This window comes from Mustela erminea, chromosome 10 (assembly GCF_009829155.1).
Source record: "Mustela erminea isolate mMusErm1 chromosome 10, mMusErm1.Pri, whole genome shotgun sequence".
Taxonomy (NCBI): Eukaryota; Metazoa; Chordata; class Mammalia; order Carnivora; family Mustelidae; genus Mustela; species Mustela erminea.
The window spans coordinates 39,099,702-39,122,113 of record NC_045623.1 but is presented as its reverse complement, the minus strand read 5'-3'; the positions used below and the strand labels follow the sequence as shown (position 1 = coordinate 39,122,113).

General features: G+C 40.9%; 2 protein-coding genes across 14 annotated transcripts in view; both read left to right on the top strand.

Annotated features, from left to right (window-relative positions):
- Positions 1 to 8,328, top strand: part of SAMD13 (sterile alpha motif domain containing 13) — a 51,965-nt gene extending 43,637 nt beyond the window's left edge. For all 10 annotated transcript variants that reach the window (XM_032302322.1, XM_032302323.1, XM_032302324.1 and 7 more), the window contains one exon: positions 7,191 to 8,328. In XM_032302322.1, coding sequence (XP_032158213.1) covers positions 7,191 to 7,334 — 144 coding nt within the window. In that variant the 3' untranslated portion in view covers positions 7,335 to 8,328. The remainder of the gene's footprint in view (positions 1 to 7,190) is intronic.
- On the top strand, positions 1,231 to 22,388 carry LOC116567333 (dnaJ homolog subfamily B member 8-like). 4 transcript variants are annotated; one of them, XR_004276190.1, is made up of 3 exons: positions 15,788 to 15,919; positions 22,012 to 22,111; positions 22,206 to 22,298. XR_004276190.1 is itself a non-coding variant. In XM_032302321.1 (2 exons), exons 1-2 carry the CDS (start codon positions 1,885 to 1,887, stop codon positions 22,321 to 22,323), a joined length of 759 nt encoding a protein of 252 aa, XP_032158212.1. In that variant the 5' UTR covers positions 1,231 to 1,884; the 3' UTR covers positions 22,324 to 22,388. The 4 variants fall into 4 exon arrangements, 1 of the variants encoding a protein (XP_032158212.1); XM_032302321.1 differs by lacking the exons at positions 15,788 to 15,919; positions 22,012 to 22,111 and adding an exon at positions 1,231 to 2,525 and having other exon boundaries at positions 22,206 to 22,388; XR_004276192.1 differs by lacking the exon at positions 22,012 to 22,111 and having other exon boundaries at positions 22,206 to 22,290.
- Positions 22,389 to 22,412: the final 24 nt, after the last annotated feature.

Below are 22,412 nucleotides of genomic sequence, written 5' to 3'. Positions count from 1 at the left end.
GACTTCCAGGATCGAGTCCCGCATCGGGCTCCCAGCTCCTTGGGGAGTCTGCTTCTCCCTCTGATCTTCTCCTCTCTCATGTTCTCTCTCACTCATTCTCTCTCAAATAAATAAATAAAATCTTAAAAAAAAAAAAAAAGAAAAGAAAAGAATGGTTCAGGGGCACCTGGGTGGCTCAGTTGGTTAAGTATCTGCCTTTGGCTCAGGTCATGATTCCAGGGTCCTGGGATCAAGCCCCACATCAGGCCCTTGCTCAGTGGAAAACCTGCTTCTCCCTCTCCCACTCCCCTTCCTTGTGGTCCCTCTCTCACTGTCTCTCTCTGTCAAATAAATAAATAAAATCTTAAAAAAAAAAAAAAAAGAATAGTTCACATGGCCAGCCAAGGGGTACAGACTTGATACAAATGAAGAGTCTGAAGGAGACTCATGACCCTGGAGAAAGTGGAATTGAAATGTGAAAATCGGTGTAATGAGAGTGAAGAGTGAGAGATAGGATAGGATTTTGGACTTCAAGTTGCAGAGGTAGGACTTTGCTGGTTGATGACATTATTGAAGTTTCTGGAAGTGAAGGTGAAGTTGTGGACATGGTGTATTAGAGTGGACTAACTGTTGTCACAAGTAGATAAAAAGATGTATAATGGCTTAATTATAGTAGAAGCTTGTTTCTTATTCATGTAAATAGTCCGTGGTGGTTGTAGGAGTGTTCTCCTTCTCTATAATTCAAGAACCCAGGGTGATGGAGGCTCTGTCATCTGCAGTCAGATCAAGATCATCCAGACGTTGACATTCAGTTGGCATAAAGATAAAGAGGAAGGAGGAGCACATGTAAGTAGTTTTATGGGCCGGGTGTTCACAGAAAGAGGTACACATCATCTCTTCATATGTCATTGGCCAGGACATGGTCACACGGCCACACCAAATTGCAAGGAAATCTGAGAGATGTGTAGTTATGTGTCCTGGAAAAAAGAGCAACCAGCCACCCTTCCTACACTTGAGCCTCAAAGTTATTTTTTAAAGCATCTGCTGTTGTGATGTTGCTACTTAGTTTTATTCTTAAGTCCGGAGATAAGTTTCAAAAAGGCTAACTTTATAAAGATAGCTGAAGTGAAAAAGCCTTATCTGACCATACATGGGAAGCCTTCACTTCTAATTCTGTTCCTTGTATCTATTCTGGTGGGTTTTTTTTTTTTTTTTACATCTAGGCAGACATCTCTGTAACCCAGTTTCCTCATTTGATGAAGTGAGTTTCATTCTTTTTCTTCATCAGAAATGTGTACAAGGTTTTTTTGGTAATAGAGCCCCTTTATCACACACTTTGTGCCAGTAGCAAATATTAAATAACAGGGAGATACGCATTAAGTCACTGAAGGCATTAGCCCTCACAATGAGCCAAAATGGATTTTGTGTCGAATTGAAGGGCAAGACCCATTTTGCTTCTGACTGTTGCCTTAACAAATGAGGTAAAGACTTCTTTTTGAGCCACATAGATGTATTTTTTTCTATAAACAGGCTGCTCAGTGTTGGTTTTTTAAACTAGGTGAAATCTTCCTAATATGTATATTATCCACCTCATATTTTCTGCCAATAGGGATGCAAGGCAGGCACAGCATCAGCTGAGAGTCATTGGCTGATAATGTTGAGCTCATAGTCACTCTCCTCACATTGAGCTGTGGGGGCGGGGGAGGGGGGGAAGAGTAAAGGACACCAAAGAGGAATTTCCTCCCCAGAAGAGAGTTTGTTCCAACAACTATGTGAGGAGATTCAAAGGGTCTTGGTATAGACTGGAGTGGCTCACCATCTTACTTTCCAAAATTATATGGAAGTTGTTCTGAAGTGGAAAAGGACAGCCCATTCCATCTGAAAGGAAAGGTCCTTTAAGGAAACATGATGAATTACTATAGAGTACTAGGTGTGCCTCAAAATGCATCCCCCGCTGATATTAAGAAGGCTTACCACCAGTTAGCTCTTCAGGTACATCCAGACAAGAACCCAGAAAACAGGGAGGCAGCTGAGGAGAAATTCAAACGAGTAGTAGAAGCCTATGACGTCTTGTCTGATACCAAGAAACGCAACAACTATGACAAGTCCAAAGAGAACCACATCAAAATGGAAAATACAGGTGACTGCAGAGACAAAAACTGCTTGAAAGAGAAACCACGGTTTGAGAGGCCACACTGTGGCTTTCAAAATGTCTTTGAAGATGGAGACTTCTTCTCAGGAGATTGTTTTTCCACTGGTCATGTGGGTAAGGCCAGGAGATTTCACTCCTCCTTCTTTGATGTCATCCCCATATTGGACACAGGATTTTCCACATTTGTATCCCTGGGCTCCAGACCAAGTCCCCCTTCCTCTGGGACATTTGTACCCTTTGTAAGCAGTGGAATGGGAAACTTCAGGCTGGTCACCACTTGTAGCCAGATAGTGAATGGCAAGAGAGTTGTTACAAAGAAAGTTCTAGAAAATGTGAGAGGGAAGACTGAAGTGGAAAAGGACAGCCCATTTCATCAAATTCCTCCACATCATGGGTAAGGAGTCTGTGCTTTGTTCTTTCATAGGGAGACTTTCCTGTAAGGATGGTGAGTCTGATGCTTATCAAAGACAGAATCGGCATCTAAGAGTGTGTTGAACTAGAATGGACAGAAGTCAGCTTAGTCCAAACCTCTTATTTCACAGAGGAAAGAAATAATTGGCCAGATGATACACAAGAAACTAAGAAGCAGCAGAGTTTGGCTTTCATCCCATCTTCTGTTTCTAATTGAGCCTTCTTTTCCTCTGAACTATATTTGGGACAGCAGAGACCACCCCACAAGTATGGCCTTCTGGGTTAGTTGCAGGGCCCTCCTATCAGAAAGCCCACTGACTTCTCTTTGACTTTTTCACTGTCCCTCCTTGCTATTAACCAGTTTCCTCTTTCTTGACAGCCACTGTTTTTCTCTTCCCAACCTCTTCCTACCTCATCATTCCAATTGGCCATATCACAATCTCCATTGAAAGAGCTATCAAGGTGTATTAGCATTTGTAGAGAGAAAGAGTGAAAAGTAAAAGGATTAAGATTTTTTTTTAATAGAGACTTTTTTAAAAATAGCTAGCCTTTATGGAGTACTTGGTAGATATCAGGCATTCTACTTCACCTGTGTTATCTCAATAATTCTTTCAGCAGTGAAATACAGTAGCTACTTTTCCTCCATCATATATGTAAGGAAATGAGGCTGAGAGAGATTAATAACTTGCCCAGGCCCCACCTAATAAGCAATAAAATAATGTCTTTCTCTAAAACACATGTTTCTCTACTGAGCTATAATATCTAAGGATCCCACTCAGTTATTTTTACATCATGGGTCTTGCTCTCATTGGAAATTTACACGTACCATTTCTAAACCTTACTTCCATACATGAGTACTTGCTGGAACTTATTAAGTAGGCAAAGATTTTTTGCATAAATATTCTTGTCCAACAGGTACTTGGGTTACTCTTACATGAAGATAGAAACTGAAACTGACAAATGATTATCCCTAACACAGGGAGGTAAACAGGATCCCAAGATGTGAACTATCTTTTTGTTTTGACTTTAATCATAACATACATGCTAAATCATGGGATTTTTAAATATTTATTTAACTGGATCTGGTCACCCTCCAACCCCTTCATTTATGCTAATAAACAGACTGGGGTACAGAGGAGTGGTTACTTGTGGAAAATGACTGACGGAGTCTGCATCAGAAACTCTTGTCTTCCATTTCCCAGTCTCATGCTCCTTCTAGTACACCATGCTGACTGGCAAAATTTGGATTTCATTTGCATCTCAATCTTTTATAGAAGTTATGTAACAAATGATTCGCTTCCTTAATCAAGGAACTTTTCTGTGTTTGCAGTTTTTATGAGACAAATTTTTGATGTAGTCTTGAGCTTTTTTAATCTCACCGAATTTTCTGAACTTGAACAGGAATACGCCTACATCCCTCTGGCAAAGGGTAGCATTCAGGCAGGGAGCACACTTCCAGAAAGGAAGCAGTAGATGGATTTGGAATTGGAACACATCCTGTTCTTGCTGCTTACTAGTCATTGAGAACCTCCTGTCTGTCAGGCACTGTACTAGGTGCCTTACGTGAATGAATCATTTCTAATCTGTAGAATCCTTCAGGGATTTGTTTTCATTTTGCAAGTAAGGAAACTGAGGCTCAGGAAATTCAGGTCCTTTGTCTAGGCTCACACAATAAGCAGTGGAGAGACAAGGTTCAGACTGCAGTTTGTTTGACCTGGAAGCTCACATTTCCATCATGTTGTGTTCTACTGCCATTCATCTGAGCTGCTGTAGTCATGACCAAAGAGGAATGTTTTGTTGTATGTATGAGTTCTATTTATTTCCAGTTTTTAAAATGAGGATTTCCAGATGGAGCTTTCTTTTACCAGCCCTAGTGTGAGGTGAACTGCAGTATGGCTACTGAACAAAGGGAAAATCAAATTGGAGCATGAAACTTGATTTTCCATTTTGTCTTAAATAAAATCCAAATTTCAGCATTTTTCACAGACAACTTGGCTTTTGACAGAAATGCTGAGTTGTAGAAGGACTTTTTTGCCAGCAAAGATTAAAAAAAAAAAAATTCGGTTAGTCAAGGAAGTTTTCTTGTTGTGTAGAAATTAAAGCAGTGTCATCTCTTCCTGATGCCCATTTAAAATATGTAGGAAGTTAAGTAGGAGCAAACAACAACAAAGGCAAGAAGGAGAGCAGGAAGGGCTTTGCTGTTTTTTAAAGCATTACAAGTGAGTACTTCTTCATCTCAGTCAATCTAAGATATATGGGAGCTTTGAAGAAACCTGTGATTCAGATTCCTGTGACCTCATAGTGCCTTCAGAACTGCTAGAGTGGTTTCCGCATGTCATAAGCTCCTCAGCCAATTCTCATCCTTACAGCTTTTACTGATGGGCAGTCTTTGGGCTTACTAGCTGCGTAAGGAGAAGAAAACATTTTAGATTTGGAAAGTCAAATCCTTTGTCCTTAAATAAATTTCCAGTCTGCCCTGTCAACTAACTGCTTTTTTATGCACCATGTTTTTGAATAGTTGTCTCTCACAAATTAATGTGAGACTTTTTTTTTTCCTAGTTGTCAGCAAAATAAAGGTTTCCAGAGTTCAATAACACCAAAAAGCAGTTAGAAGTAATTCCTTGCCCTTCTGCTCTGGTTCATGATAGGTGGTTGACATGACATGAGGACCATGGGCCTGTTGAGGAACAATAAGTGATTATATAACTCATAGCTCAGGAAGCATTTGTGAAAGTAGTATCTCAAAGAATCCTATCAGAAACCCCCAAATCCCCACATTACCAACTGAGGAGACAGAGGAGGAAGGTATTTACCCAAAGTCACAAAGTGGGTATTTCTTTCTTTCTCTCTTTCTCTCTTTTTCTTTCCTTCCTTCCTTCCTTCCTTCCTTCCAAGATTTTCATTTATTTATTTAACAGAAAGAGAAAGAGAGAGGGCACGAGCAAGGGGAGCAGCAGGCAGAGGGAGAAGCAGGCTCCTGGCTGAGCAGGGAGCCTGACATGGAACTCAATCCCAGAACCCTGGAATCATGACCCAAGCCAAAGGCAGACGCTCAGCTGACTGAGTCACCCAGGCATCCCAAAGTGGGTGTTTCTTCAGCCCGTGAGCCCAGTGATGTTTCTCCACACACGGAGACATACAAAGCACATTTTCTTCATAGCCTGGTAAAACACAAGGGAGTTTGGAAGAATGGCTTTCTTGGGGTCAGTGTAGGAAAGAGTCAGTTTTGTGTAGTTGGAATTACGTACCCTGTCCCCTTATCTGTCCATCAGTGAGGGAGATGGTTACAGACGTATGTCTGTACAGACAAGTCAGTGCTTACCAGACATGCGCAGCTGGTCCATCTCTTGAGCCCAAGCCCCCTAAGAGCCAGCTCACTTGTCCCACGTAAAAAATAATAAAAATAAGGTGGTATTCAGCAAGCTTCTCAGTGATCCCTTTCCAGAAGTTCCAAACTACTTTCTGTATTTGGGATCCATATCCCTTTCATGAAAAGCCTGTTTATATTTTACCCCAAAAGCTTTGTGGTCTCCAGGGAACTCTGGTTGGGTACCTGAAGGGAGTGGGAAGTGGACTCTGAGAGAGCAGGGGCAGAGCCCTGCCCGTCACTACCTTCACTACCTGAATCTTGAGGATCCACTAAGAGGAAGTATGGTATGTTGATTTTCAGGTTGAGACAGGATGGTTCTTTTATTTTTATTTATTTATTTTTTTAGATTTTATTTATTAATTTATTTGACAGAGACAGAGATCACAAGTAGGCAGAGAGGCAGACAGAGAGAGAGGGGGAAGCAGGCTCCCTGCTGAGCAGAGAACCCGATGTGGGGCTCGATCCCAGGACCCTGTGATCATGACCTGAGCTGAAGGCGGAGGCTTTAACCCACTAAGCCACCCAGGTGCCCCATGGTTCTTCTTTTAAAGGACAGGAAAGAAAAAGAAAGGAAGAAAGAAAGAAAGAGGACAGGAAAGACGTTCACAGAGAGTGAATCATTTTTCCACTGCCCATTGTTGTAATTGGCAAGATTCTGGAATACCTAGTCATCTATGACCCCATTGGTTCACCTATACTACACATATTTACTTCCAAGTGTCAAGAGAAACACCAAGGCGTTACAGAAAGAACATCAGCTTTGGTTTTAGGCAGGTGATTTACAATCCTCTGTTTTCCTTGCCTAACTTCGTGATCTTAGCACATTAACTTCTCGCCTTGGTCCTTGGTTTGCCTGTAAAATCTGATAATACCTGCCTGCCCTAATTTATAGAGTTGTTTTAGGAGTTAAGTACACAGAAATTTTGCACAAACTTCAGTACATTTTATAAATGGAAAGGGTCATTATTTCTTTCAGAAACAATATCTCTGACTCTTACAGATATATGTGCCAAGCCTGCCATCATTTTTTAAGATGTGACTTTAGGGATGTGATCTTGAAAACAAGATCAGCTATGGATTATATTTAATTCAAAAATAAAAGTGAAAGATGGAGCATAAAAATAGAGGAGTCCATATTTTCCATTTGACCCAAGTGAAAAAGTAATGTTTTTAGCTTGAGGACAATCAATATGTCTTTTTCCTTTGAACTTTTTTTGTTCTTCATTATCCTTGAGCTTTTGGACTCAGTGTTGGTTTTACTGTCTTCTTCCATTATAGGAGATTGATGGAAAATCCCTGCTATTGATGACAAGAAATGATGTGTTGACGGGACTTCAGTTAAAACTGGGGCCTGCTCTGAAAATCTACGAGTATCATGTAAAACCTCTGCAGACAAAACATCTAAAGAACAACTCTTCATAGTACAAATTGGGGTCTTAGACCTCAAAAAATACATAAGATATAATTTAGTTTCATGTGATGAAACTTTGTAAACAGAATACATACATGTGTATATGTAAAGAATTTCAGTCAAATGAAAAGTTATCCTATGGGATAGACTAGGCAATCCATCCGCTGACCTGAACTCAGCCAGGAGGAGCAAGGATGACTTGTGGACAGCATGGTTTTCCTGGTGGAGCTTGTCAAACAGAGTTATCTTTGACATGGTTGGACACCCCTCCCCACCAAAGGGGTTTTCTTCAGATTGCTTTCCCAAAATCCTTGAAAAAGTGTTGAATGGAATGATCTTCTGGTTACAGATGTAGAGAGATGAAAGACCAGAAAATTTAGGGAAGGGGAGAAAAGAGAGAGAGATGCTGTCTCCCTTGAATCCCTCTGCTCCTTAGAGTTTGTGTTATTTGGATGGAATTGCCGACACCCTCTTTTATAGAGGGTCCTTCACTTGACCTTATTAAGGTTTCACTGGGATGTACTGCGATGTTTGAGAGGAACGTGCATCATGGCCCCTGCAGGAGCAGAGCCTCTGAAAAGAGAAACTCTGTTTTGTCTTGGGGATCGCCATCCATATTCAGCTTTTTTCACAGGGGATAATGATATTTTCTGCATAGATTTACTTTCAAATTGGCTCTTTGTTTCTGAAGAAGAAAGCATTTTTTCACTTTATGGTTTGTATTTATACTGATTTGTTTCTGAAGGAATTTGCTGAGAGTTATAGATCAAAAAGCCTTGTTACTAGGACAGAATATTTTTATATATATTCCTTCATGATGGTGTAATATTTTTTTAATTGCTCTGATGCTTTGTTTGATTCTTGGTTTGAGTACTTGTCTTTAAGAACTTGAAAAAAGTGAGCTTGCTACATCTCTGTTCAAAGAGACATTTGTTCAAATCTCTGTGTGTCAATACCTTGTTGAATTGGTGCTTTGTGGTTGCAATAAAGCATTGCTTCAGTTTATTGCCAGTGTCTGATCTTTTCTGCTTGGTCGCCTCTTCAATTGGGACTAAGGATTAAGGTTATTCTTCAACACCATGGAAAGAAAGTCAAGCCTAAATAAACAAAACAAAACAACACAACAAACAACAATAACTTTAGATATATAAAACATTTTGATCTATTTATGGACTTATCTTCTTTATAAACTGCATTGTCCAAATAGGCCTTGTTCCTTCTCTTCCCCCATCCAAAAACCAATTTTAGGTATCATGTTAGCCAAAGAATAATAATAATAATTCTTCTCCTTCTTTTTCTTTCTCCTCCTCCTCCCATTCTTCTTCTCCTCCCCTTCTCCCTCCCCACCCCCCTTCTCCTCCTCCTTGTTTTTTACTGTACGCTAGTGAAGGGTCATGAATTTCTGGAAATTTTGGTGAAAGCTCCGTACTTTCCTCCAGGCAAAAGCTCATATTCCCACATATAAAACTTTGCAGCACTGATGGACTCCCCAAGGTTCTAATGTCTTCCCCTTCCTCAAGTTAAGAGCCACTATTTTAGAGAGTTATAATTCAGTCTCCTGTGAAGATAATTTCTCTAAAGAACAGAAAATCTGAAGATGAGATTGAAAAAAAAAAAAAACAACAAAAAACAGGAAATGGTGTAATGAGTGGAGTTGAAAAATGCATTCCAAATTAATTCAATTATGGAGTGTATGGAGTGTCTGAAATTTAAGTAATGCTTTGTTTTGCATGATAAGTGGGAGAAGTGGTTACAAAAGAGACATTTTCCATCCCCACGTTCTCACAGTCTACAGATCATGCAAAACTAGAAGGCAGGGGCACCTGGGTGGCTCAGTGGGTTAAGCCTCTGCCTTCAGATCAGGTCATGATCTCAGGATCCTGGGATCGAGCCCTGCATCGGGCTCTCTGCTCGGCAGGGAGCCTGCGTCCCCCTCTCTCTCTCTGCCTGCCTCTCTGCCTACTTGTGATCTCTGTCTGTCAAATAAACAAACAAAATCTTTACAAAAAAAAAAAAAAAAAAAAACCTAAAAGGCAGAATATATTTATGTACCGTGGGGAACAGTACTGATAAAAAGTGAGAAGTGTAATTGCTGGTGATGCGGGCCAGAGAGAAGGAACTCGGGATACAATAGGAGGAAGATGGGATGAAGAACTGAATTCACCCCTCTGAAAGACTTTCCCACAGGTGAAATAGTGATGATGTGTGACCCTTCTCTGCCTCTATGGGATAGCATGAGAATATCTCCACATTATTTCTGCTCGTGCACCTGATAACTTTATATATGAGTCTGGAAAAATATGACTATAACCTAAAACTGCCTCCCTGCCCTCACCCCTACCCTGCCAAGTAAGGTAAACAAGACAGAAGGGAGTCTTCATGTAACACATCCAGGGAGACCAGAGATGGCATGGCCCTCCATGATGTTAAGGATTCCTCCTACCCTTTTGCTCCATCATGCATACTACTTATTTTCAGAATCCTTTCATGGCCCAAGATGGCTGCTTTAGCTCTCCCCATCACCACTTGACTTCTAATCTTTCCAGCAGGAAAAAGAAAAGAGGAAAGGAATATACCTCCTCCCTCTAAAGACACTTCCAAGAAATTGCACATACTTCCCCTTATATCTTGTCCAGAATTCAATCACATTGCCACACTGCAGCTGCAAAAGAGGCTTGAAATATTCTTTTCCTTAGAGCCCATGCGTCCAACTAACAAAAGTCCCATTATTCTACAAATAAGGGAGAAGAGATATTAGAGGACAATGTCCTGTCACCACCGTCAGCTGGCCATTGAATACTTGGAGCAAATGTTGCTGAAAGTATGTTTTTAGTTGTATTTTTCTCTAGATTTGAACTTGGGCTTATACTCCCTTCAGTCCCTGGATGCTTTTATCCCGTCACCTCTCACAACTACCAAAAGTCTTGTTCCCTATCCCCAACCTGACTCAACTAAGCTTTAGGCCCAGGCTACTCCATACAAGCTTGTCAGGGATGGGGAAAAGGAAAGGAAAAGAAAATATCTTAATTGAAAAGCAAACTGAAAAGAATCAAATCATTTCTTGTTAGCCCTTTGTTGACAGCTTTCAGGCAAAATTAGCAAACTAAGGATAGTGTGCCTTTCATACCTCCAGAATAATGCCTTGACAATAACTGAGGGTGCTTCCTGCCCCTCCCCACCCCCACTTCAGAGGAAAGGAAGTGTTATCAAAACAAGAGGCTGGAAGTACTTGAAATTCAGCAGGTAGGCAGCCTTTGTCTCCAAACAGCCCTAAAACCAGAAATGTCTGAGTCCTTTCTGATCACACCAGGTTTCTGTTCCTGTGATCCGGGCCTGCAGCTAGTAGCAAATACCCACAGACATGGGGAAGCACCTCGTAAGCATAAGTGGGAATGAGCACACCTTGGTGCCAATATATTTCATGTGAGAATTGTTTAATGTTGAATTTGATTATTCTCAACTGGAGGAGCAGACAGGATATCAAAATCATGAGGGATTTAAAAAAAAAAATTGCCCCTCCACCTCTCTTCCCCACCCCATGTTTTAACCTGGGATTCAGATTCCAGAAAGGACCTGTAATGAATTGGTTTGAAGGCGAGGTCACAAACTGGTCTCTTTTAGTGGAATCTAAGCTGACATTTTCTTTGGCCAGTGTAGTATGTGTGTGTTCTTATGACTACATTTGCATTCTTCTAGGTGAGGCTGAAAGCTCCAGTTTATTACAATCTTTTTAATTCCCTAACACCTTGCAGCGGGCAACTGCACTCTGTTACATTGTCATTATAAGGTATGTGAAATTTAGACTGCTGATGGAGGGCAAGGACCATACAGAGAGCCTCCTTAGCGTAAGTTAATTCAGGAATTAGCACTTATCAGTAGATTTAGTTGAAAAGAAAATAAGGTGGCATAGTGCATCAGAATGTGCTGCAGATTTGAGCATCATTTTTGATACTTAATAGACATGACGAATATGAATGATCTTCATATTCAGAGAGAAGTTGGTGGCCATCTCCTTGTCCTCTACTCAACAAATACCCTATGTGAGCATGGTTTCTGTCCCTCTAAGCTTAGCATCCACAGTCAGGAGAACATACTGTCCTTCCGTTGCATTAGAGAAATAGATCTTAGAAGGAATTTAATTTGGAAAAGTCTAATGACCCTCAGTTACCCAACCACTCCTATATTTGGAAGCCAAATGCAAGGAGTACTTACTGGTGGTGATCCATCTGCCTTTTGACGGTCATTGCAAATGGGATCTGCAGGGGTCAGGTCTGGGCACAGAGCCATTAAGTGTTTTCTGTAATGATTTGGAAGATAAAGTTAAATGTTCAGAGAGCTGACTGCTGTAGGACAGATATGCTTCTTTGGAGAAAACTTGATAATTCTGCTTCTAAACCAGGAGCAGAAGCAACAGGAAGGAAAGAGAAAGCATTGGGTACACTAATGAGCAGCTCGTTAGTTTCATGCTACAGCTCCATAGGCAATTAAATAGTCTGGGTACCATTTCTGGCCAGTCTTGGCAGTTCTACACAGAGACAAAGAGATTAAAACGATCACGTCTCAGGTTACTTGGTGACTGTGTTATAACACAGCTACTGGCGTAGCTGTGTTGTATCTTTGTGCACCTCAAGAAAGAAGTTATGTCCAGCCTAGCACTGGGGCAGAATAATGTAGGACCCTGTGAGTAACAGCAAGAGGAGTCTTTGGCTACCCACAGGAAGGAAGCTAGGCTGATGTTTCTTTACCTCAGGTAGGCAGGGTGTTCCTGTCTACTATTATCTTTAGGGAGACATCAGGAATGCTGGGGATGCCAGCCAATCTCCAAATAGAACATATGCTCCACTTCCACAGAGTAAGTGTCTGGGAAGAGCTACCACATTTACCATAGCAGAGGTTAGGAAAGAGGTGTCAGTAACACTGCACCTACTTGTTACCTGTAGGGCAGGCCATGGCCTGGGGAAGCAAGATCTAGAAACAACAAAATAAGGGAGCAAGATAAATTGAGCTCTCATCTAAGCCTTTGAGATCACAGAACTTCAAGACCGTAAGCTTCCAGAAGAGTCAGGTAGAGCAACCAAGGAGATATCTTCCAGAAGTTTCTCCAGTTCTGTCATCCGTGGGGCAGAGACATCTATGGCAACATTTGCAAGTTAAATGTCTTCTTTCTAAATTAAAGATAACAGATTCTTTCAGTAAATTGTGTTCCATTTCCTTTTTCAATGGGCTACACTCTATTTTTACATGCTGGGAAATATACAATTTGGAAATAAAACTGTAAAACTCGTCAGATTATAAACATATTTTGAGAGAAACTCAGTAAAACCTTCAAGCAACTAGCAGTTCCTGCCTTTAAGAATTAGTGTTTGGCCCAGGATGTTAACTACAATGGAATTAAAATATAAATAAATACATGCATACATACATATAAATAAATAAGAAGTAGTGTTTGGGACAGTGTTCTCCCTCCTACACCAGAACCCAATGACCCCAGTTGAGATACACTATGCCATAGTGGGTGGGAGCACTGGGGCTGCTCCACATAGATCTCCACATAGATCCACAGCCCCATCATTTACTAGATATGGGTAGGTGTATCCAGTAGGTGTATGGCTTTCTTGGCCTCAGGGTCCTCACCTATTCTCTAGTGCAGAGACAGAGACAGCATAGAGCAACACCTGCCTGGCACTGTCCAATAAATATATAATGTCATATATACATATATATAAAATAAATATATGGTATATAATAAATATAACTTTAAATGTGTCATTTAAAATTTTCTAGTAGTCACATTTTTAAAAGTAAAAAATAAAACAGGAAAATTAAATAATCTAATCTGCTAAATCCAAAATATTACCATTTCCATACATGATCAATATCAAAATTACTGATATACTTTACAATCTTTCTAAGGTATGTCTTCAAAAGCCACTGTGTATTTGACACTTACAGCACATCTCTATCAGGATAGAACAGCTCAAGTGTATCATTTAAGATTAGTTTCAGTGGAAAACATAGGTAACAATGACTTAGGCAAGTAGAATTTCCCTACTGTGTAGATGAGGTCTGAAGTAAGCAGATCAGGGTTGGGATAGCCACTCCAAAATCATTGGGCCCCAGTGTTTTCCTAGGGTTTTCCTCCACCATCTTCAACACAGAGCTTCCTGTGTGCTCCAAGATGGCTGTTTAAATGTCCTTTATCACAACTGTATTCTAGCCAAGAAGGAAAGAAGGATACCTATTGTCAGAAGTTGCATACAGCACTTCTACTTGTGTTTCTTGGACAAGAACTTAGTCATTTGGCCATACCTAGCTGCAAGGGGAGATTGGGAGCTGTAGTGTTTGTTTCAGACAGCTGCATATTCAGCTAAACAGATAGGAGGGTGGATACTGTGGGGAAGATCGTAATCCTTCCATAATACCAGTCTCAAGATTGATGGAGAATTTAATGAGAGTACATAGTATAGTCATTAGTATAACAGGAAAAAGGCATTAAAGTGTGATTTTATTACTATGGTCTCACTCCATTTTTCAAGGCCAAACCAGTCACAGAATTAACAAACATATGCTCAACCCAAATACTGTTTATTTGATGCATTCTAAAATTTCTAAAAGATAAAAACAATTACTTTCTCAGATTCTTGGATTTGGGGTGGTTCTAGATACTTTATCTTCATGAGGGCACATAAAAGAAAAAAATTTGCATTATTTAAGCTCCACGAAAAAATGTTATGCTGAGTTAAGGGAAATGTGCTGAGCAAAATGCATATAAGTTTTTATTTGTCCCCAAAGGCCTAGAGAAGTTAGTTTGAGGCATTTGGTGAACTCTAAATATATCTCATCCCTAATCCAAAATGAACATTCAATGACATTCAAAATGGTTTTGTGAGACTAATGAAAGGGAGACCTCTGCTACCTTTGTGATTTTAATGAAGACATGTGTGGGTCAATAACAAACATCAAAAAAAATTTTTTTTTAATTTAAAAATCTAAGTAGATCTGCATTCATTAATTTGAGCCAATTAGGTTGACATCAGTCTGTTTAATTATCTATTTGGGCAGATTTTGTAATGAATTTTTAATGCTAAGGTGACTTCTCCCAGCTACCCTAATGTCTGTAGGTTATTCATCAGCCTTCTGTATGGTGTGCATGCAGAATGCAGAGTAACATTGGCCTAACCCACACAGAGTTAAAAAGGAAACCACTGAAGCTGTGAATTCACATTGGACACTGGACTAGGTGTCAGCAGACCTGGGTTCTAATCCCAGATCCTCTACTGACTTACCTGTAAGACCCTGTACAAGTCTCTTAACTTCTGTTGGTTCAACTGCCTATGTAAAATAAGCAAGTCCAGCTAGAAGTTTATTTCAACAATTTCTATGGTTTTCTAGGAATCAAATAATTTGAGTTAAACACGTCACTGCTCTCTTCACCATTCAGTGAAAACTCTACAACACTGTCCTGTCCTACAGTTTCTTTTCCCCTTCGTAAATGTTCTAAGTTTTCAGTCTGATTGATTCTCTCTTGGCTGTGTAGTGGACTGGGAAGAGCTATTTCTCTTGAGAATTGTCAAGTTTGCATGTTGTACAAACCTATAGCTTTAAGTTAAAATTGTTCTCACTGTGTCCCCGGTGGAAGTATCCTCTGTCTAGGAATAGGACCTCTACACAATCAAAGCCTAGAGCCGAGGGGATGAGAAAGCACACATTTCCCAACTGGGTCATTGGGTGTGATGGTGAGTGGGGCCACTCATATTTTTACCCTTTGGTTAACATATCCACGTGCTCTAACTTCTAAGGACATAGCACCACATAAGAGTGAAGTATTTAGCGTACATACCACGTCCTGGGGGATGGTGCCCCATCATCACATAGTATCATCTCCAAGCTAGTACCTCAGCTGTACCTTCAAAAGACCATTCCATTGCCCTTATCAAGTCAGCAGCTTCCAGATGGTACAGTATATGATAGGACTAGAGGATCATAAGATCAGTTACAGACTGTCCTATTTCCTTTATTTTAAAGTAGTTCTCATGGTCCCTCGATCTGAATAATTTTGTGCAGGATTGTGTAAGCCCCTGGACAGTGCTGCCAAGTGAGTCCCTGTAGGCAGGAAAAGCAAAGCCATACTCAAAATATGTATCAATTCTAGTTAAGTCATTGCCCCTTTTGGAGTGAAAGGGGTCCAATGTATACAACTCATTGCCAAGTAGCTGCTTAGTGTTCTCAAGGATCAGTGCCATATCAAGTTCTCACTTGATTTTGGTCTCTACTGCTGGAAAGTTGAATGTTTGTGAGCAACAGTTATGATCAGTAATAGAAAGTAGAATCTCGTGCTTTGGGGCCCATGTATGGCCTCATTCTCTGCTGTCATGGCTACTCTATTCATGAGCTCATTATGTCAGCATTGGGATTGCCAGTGACAAAGGCTGACTGACATGAACTGGTCAAGTCATTCTGTCTACTTGATTGGTCAGTGCCTCTTCCATGATTGGTACTCTTTGATAGACATTATGCAATACAAAGATCCTCACGTTTAATGTTCAGTGATTTTTGCCCAGGTCTTAATTTATAAAGATCCCTCAGTGACAAAAGGGTAAGTCAAAGCATTAAAGGAAGAATTTATTGCTTACATTTCCTGAGAAAGGGGGACATACCATATCATGCAGGGCCAGAAGGGAAGCATCTGCTTTTGGTCAGAAAGCAAAAGCAGGGCGAAGGGAAGGCCTAGAACAGAACCTTTATTGAGGTTTCCATGGGAAAGGCAAACCAGGAAAGAGTTTAGGATTGGCTGGTTTGAATAATTCTGTCAGAATTTGGGGCATAGGGGCTGTCTCTTCTCTAGTTGTCTGACTTCTAGCCCTGGGTTGACTTAAGACAGAAGAAATATTTGCTTGGTGTGTGGATTAGATAAGGGAGGTGGTTGGATCAGACAGGAGAGGAATGCTTTCCTATCTTTAGGAATTAGCTACCCCTGGGAGGGTCAATATCACACTAGGTCTGTAAGGACCACCAAGATATCAAAACATCATGAAAAGCATGACTAATACATAATAGATCCATTCACAGTCTCTCCCTTCTTCCCAATCTTCCAATCTTTTTCTTCCCAGGAGCCTGACCAACCAAGCTGTTTGTCCATGAATTTATATATATTCTTACCTAGGACCCCTTTTCTTTCCACACTTGTCTTTCTTAGATGACCCTTTGGTGCATTTCCAAAAGCTTTTTTCACTGAGAGTATTTACCTTCAATGCTGTCATAACAGCCACCCTCCCTTTATGACCATAAGTGTGAGAGGTGTTGGAGAAACACTAGAGGATGACATGAAGGTTGGGGCCCACATAACTTTCTTGTGTCCTCTAGCCCTACTTGTGCCTGATTCCAGATCTATCATTTCCATATTACAGTGGATTGCTGCTGGTCTCACCAAACCATAATACCTAGTGCGTTTGGTAGAAACCAGCTCATGATGAATAGCTCTGGCCACAAAGTCCCTCTATGTCCCATAAGAGGCATTTGTCTTTACCAAGATTCAATAACACACCAGGAGCTATTTATCAAATAGTGAGTAATTCTTGTCTATAGATGGCATAAGCCAGAACCCTAGGAGTCAATGTTGTAATTTTCATACTGGAGCTTTCTATAAACCCCATACGACATCTTCCTCAGTCAGGTACATTTCTAAATAGCATCGTGTCTACTAATTCATATGGCTGAAGCATCAGGAATGTTTGTACCCAGCCTGGACCTGCTTTGGGACACACACAAAACTGAAAGACTTTGTCACCCAGTAGATGGATTGGACCAATATTCCCCTTGGAATATCCCAGTGAAATGTGATGTCTCCAAAACATAGAAAGACTACCAGGCACTGTGTATTCTTCTTAGTGGTAGAAAGTTTGAGATGCAATAATGTGCCCTTTGGAAGAGATATGCTGGAACACCCCAGATCAAAGGTCATGAAACTTTTCCTATTTAGGCCAGAGATTAAATATTGTATGCTTTGTGGGCCAAATAGTCTCTATTACAACTACTCAACACATAAACAATACATAAGCAAATGGCTGTGTTCCAATAAAATTTATTTACAAAAACAGATGATAAGATAGATTTTTCCAACCCCTGTCCTAGACCTAAAAACTTCACTAACATGGTGGGCTCCACTGTTCGCTAAAGTACAAGCACCACTCCTTGCTTTTCCAGTTCCATTAACGTGATATCATGGGTACAATGAACAAATGTGATGTTCTGTGGAGAGTCCAGATGGTCTAGGTCCCAGATACAAAATGTAGGAGATAAATGTAGTCCTAGGGCAGGACCATAAATGTATACAGTGGGCCATATGTGAATGGAAAGTGCTTCTATTCTTCCTTCTTGATTTAAAAATCTAATAAGAGGGGGGCACCTGGGTGGCTTAGTCAGTTAAACATCTGTCTTTGGCTCAGGTCATGATTCCCGGGTCCTGGAATCAAGCCCCACATCAGGGTCCCCACTCAGCGGGGAGTCTGCTTCTCCCGCTCCCTCTTCCTCTCCCCCAACGAGGGTTCTTCCTCTCTCAAATAAATAAAATCTTTTAAAAATAAATAAAAATATAATAGATTTTGTCCAAAACCCTCAGGATCCAGTCCCATGTATAATCCTTCCACTCTCGTACATACTGTGTGAATCTTTGCCACTCTTAGGGTCTATAGGTGCCTTCCTCCCTTAGCAGTCGAAGGCATGTCTCTGGCTGGATATGATATAACTTGACCCTATTTATAGGTCTGGTAGCCTGAAGGAAGGTAAAAAAAGACTCCAAGGAGACATGCAGAAGGCTTTGCACTGCCTTTAAGCAAGAGTGGCAGTGTTAGATTTTAACAGGAAAGAGTAATCTACTTCTGCAGGACCAGAGAATTCAGGGAAATCTGGGAATTCAGGGTTTCAGGTGCATCAATCAGGAGCCTGACCTTGGTGTGTTCACCTCTCAGAACTGAAAAATCAATCTTCCTTGGACCTCTGTTCTTCTTATAATTAAGTCCTAGGCCTGATACAAATTTTTTTTTTCTATTTTCTGGCTGTAGGTTTTCTTTATATGTTACCAAGGAGGTCCTCTTGCTTTCATGCTTTGCATTATATTGGTTAATCATCCTCATCTTTTCATTGTCTTTTTCTTTTTTTTTTTTTCAAGATTTTATTTATTTATGTGACAGACATAGATCACAAGTAGGCAGAGAGGCAGGCAGGCAGAGAGGGGAGGAAGCAGGCTCCCTGCTGAGCAGAGATCCCCATGTGGGGCTCCATCCCAGGACCCTGGGATCATGACCAGAGCTGAAGGCAGAGACTTTAACCCGCTGAGCCACCCAGGCACCCCCACTGTCTTTCTTAATGTATTAATGGTTCCTAGCAATACCTAAACAAATTCCATCATCCTTATAATAATTATTACCCCCAATCCTTCAAGCATCCAAGATATTGCCACTGCCAGAGTGCTCCATTCCTCCCTCCAGTATCCCATCCCAATTCACCTCAGGTGATAGTTTTAACAATCACAGAATTACAACATTCCAGGAGCTCATCGCCAGCTGGACAGTGGGCGGTTCAGCTCCCACAACCCCATTTTAGAGCCTCCTTCCTAGACACACTCCTAGATCCACAAGTTGCCTTCCCTAAGAGAGGTACAGTGAGACCCTGAGATTTTCATGCAGGTTTATTAAGGATCATTCTCTGGAACAATGCCTGTGAGCAGCGAAGGAAGCAGGACTAGGCAGAGGGAGAAGTTGGATTATGACACAGTTTCAACAACGACCTCAGGCAGTTAGGAGCTCTGGGACTGGAGTGTCCCTGCAGAGTTGTCCCAACTGAGGTAAGAAGGTCGAGACTTTGCATCTCTTACACTGACCAGCAGTGGATGTGAGCTGCTCCCAGGGGCTGGGTATAAGTTGGGGTGAGGCAGCTTCTTTTAGCCAAGGGCAATTCCTGCAGAGAGACCCAATGATAAGCCTGCAGAGACCAACACTTCTGACATCTGAGTACTTTGGTCCCAAGGGAGATTTGGGGGATGCACACCATCTGTAACAGCAGCTTTACTAGCCATTTTGTGAGCCCAGGGGAAACATTAACACACTATGAGGATAGCAGAGCAGAGGATGAATGAGCCGGAGACCATGAAGCTATCCCTGAGTGGCCAGATCAATCCCAAGACAACCTATCTCTGAACTGTTTAAGTAAACAAGATGTCCTTCCAGTTGAAGACACTCACAACCAAAAATATTTTAACCCCTGCATGCATTATCTCAGCTAATCCTCAGTTACTCTGTAAGGTAGTTATTATTGTTATTATACTCATTTCAAACTAAAGTTTATAGAACTAAAGTTTAGGGTTACTTGCCCAAGGTCACACAGCTAGAAACTGGAGAAGCCCAATCTGAAACTTTGCATAATCTAGATCCAAAGTCCATGATCTTCGCCCTTTTACAGACATCCATGTGACAACTGATCAGGCTGGAAGGGGGATGTGACTGTCCCCCAGACATGAAGGAAATGGTAACCTATGTGAAGCTGAAGATTCAATAGGCACTAGAAGAGCTGCTCTCAAGAAGCTCACTGTCCCCTGACTCACTGTTCTGGGTTGAGTTGTACCACTCCCTGCCAAATCCCATGTTCCTGCCTTATATTTTGGAACCTGTAATTGTGACCTTGTGTGGGAAAAAGGTCTTTGTAGATACTGTTAAGGATCTTGAGATAAAGAAACCACCTTGGGTTATTTGGGTGGGCCCTAAATCCAAGAGGAGATGACAGAAGAGGCAATGTGACCATGGGAGACTGGAGTAGTACAGCCACAAGCCAAGAAACCGAAGAAAGTACAGAAGCTGTAAGACCAAGGGCAGAATCCCCGCTATACCTTTAAAGCGGGCACAATCCTACCAACACCATGACTTTGGACCTCTGGCCTCCAGAACAATGAAGGAATACATTTCTGTTGTTATCTACCCCCAAACTTGTGTTACTTTTTTAGAGCAGCCTTAAGAAGCAAATATACCTGGGGTCCTTCACTTTTATTTATTTATTTATTTACTTATTTGGCAAAATTTGCTTTATTACAGTGGTACAGAACTGAACCTGCCGTTTCTCCAAGGTATACCCACAAAACCAATTGAAGTTGTTTTTTAAAATTATTTTTTAATTTAAATTAGTTAGCCAAGGTATAGTACATCATTAGTATTTGAAAACACTTGCTTCCCTTGCTTATATAAAGAAATCAGCATGCCTTTCTTCCAAGTTTGGTTGAACATGTTCCTTATGTGACAGATTTCCAATGGAATTCTTCACACTTTAAGGATTGAGAGTAAACTACTTCCATGATGGATGTTGTAAACCTGTAGAGGCGGGAATGAGCATTTTTGCTGGGAGGAAGGTCCTTAGACATTGTTTCTCACTAGGATAGCCACAGAATCCAAAAACTTACAGAATTCCTGAGAGATTCCGGGCCAATGGAAGAATAAAAAGCAGCTGAGCTCTGAGAGAAATGAGAACAAAGACTATAGAAAATAAAGAGAATCAGTTTCTAATATTTGAAAGCAGGAAGAACCCAGTGAGTCAGAAGGCTTGAAATCCATGTCTTTAGAAAGAAACCTTGGTTTCCTCTTGAAATGCAGGCGAGGAAGCCTAAGTTAAAAGGTTTTGCAAAGGAGACTACAAAAGGCAAAGCCCAGTCTGTCCCAAGTCTGAAGAGAGAGAGGAAAAAAAAAAAAAAAAAAAAAAAAAAAAACATTCGTTCTGGACAAGAGAGCTGGGAGTTAGAGAGAAGTTCTGATTTCTGTAGTTAAATCTCGCATGTGGTTGAAAAAGGTAAAGTCTGTTTCAATAACAAACAAGAAAAACACTATTTCCAAAGAGTGGTTTCTATTATACTGAGAACAAAAGGAGAAAAAGCAGGTTACTGAAAGGTGAAGAATGGTATGAACTTAAGTCTGACTAAAAAGGAGAGAGAATGGAACACATTTTCTGAGCCTGTTTCTGTGAAAAGCTAGGAGATAAAATTTAGAGGATTTCAGCCAGGTCTTAGAATTTTGCCTCCAAAACCACAAGCCCGTGAATGACAGCTGCTCCCTTGAGGGCCTTGCAAACTGCTTCCCAGGCAGAAAATGGGCTGGGGTCACCTGCCTTAAGCCCAGACAGTACTTGACACAGGGTTGGGGGAGGGATGGGGAAAAGGCAGGGAGTGCGCTATGCAGCAAGTCTGCTTTCCAGAAAAAATTGGAGCAAAGTCCCCGTAGCCCTTTATAAAGAAATTACCAAGTGTTTTGATACAAATGAACTCACAGGTGTTTACAGTTCACGGCACTTATAAAACCAGGTGAAACCCCCAGCCTGCTTTCCAGCACATAGTTTACAATTTTAACCACAAGAAAACATTCTTCCCAAAATAGAAATCTGGTCCTTGAAAATTTCACAGAAGACAGGCTTTCCAGCCCCGCACCTGGGACATAACGTCCAATAGTTCATGTGCGGTCCATTACAATAAATGTTTTAAGAGCTCAGGAGAAATAAAATGCATGTGAGTACACAATGGACCCCAGTTTCTAAGGATTCTGCTCTAATATGGATTTCTTCTCTGAAGCAACTACAGTGTTTCTAAAACTTATATGACCAATATAATATCTAGTAAGAACGGCCTGATTGCGTTTTTTGCTTGCTGTTTGTTTTTAGAAAAAAATCATGTTAAACTCTAAATTGCTCTTCGAACTGGATCATCAAATCAGCACAGGAATGAAATGTACCAGCTCTTTGGCCATGCAAGTGACAGGCTGTAAGCACATTTTGTAACATGAGTATTCAATGTGGCACGAAACTTTCCTTATCAAATTATTTCTTCCTTCTTATCTCTTGTTCTTTTCCAGCAGGCAGGAGCCTGGGCATGGCCTCCAGCGTCTTCTAGGGCTCGCTGCTCTCAGACTTCCCATCTCTCATCTCCCTCACAAAGTCCAATCACCATTCCTACTTGGATCTAACACCACATGAAAAGAAGGCAAATATTTAACATTAACATCATTTAATAAACACGTATAGAAATTTCTGTGTGTCGGGCATAAATACGAATCACAGCACTT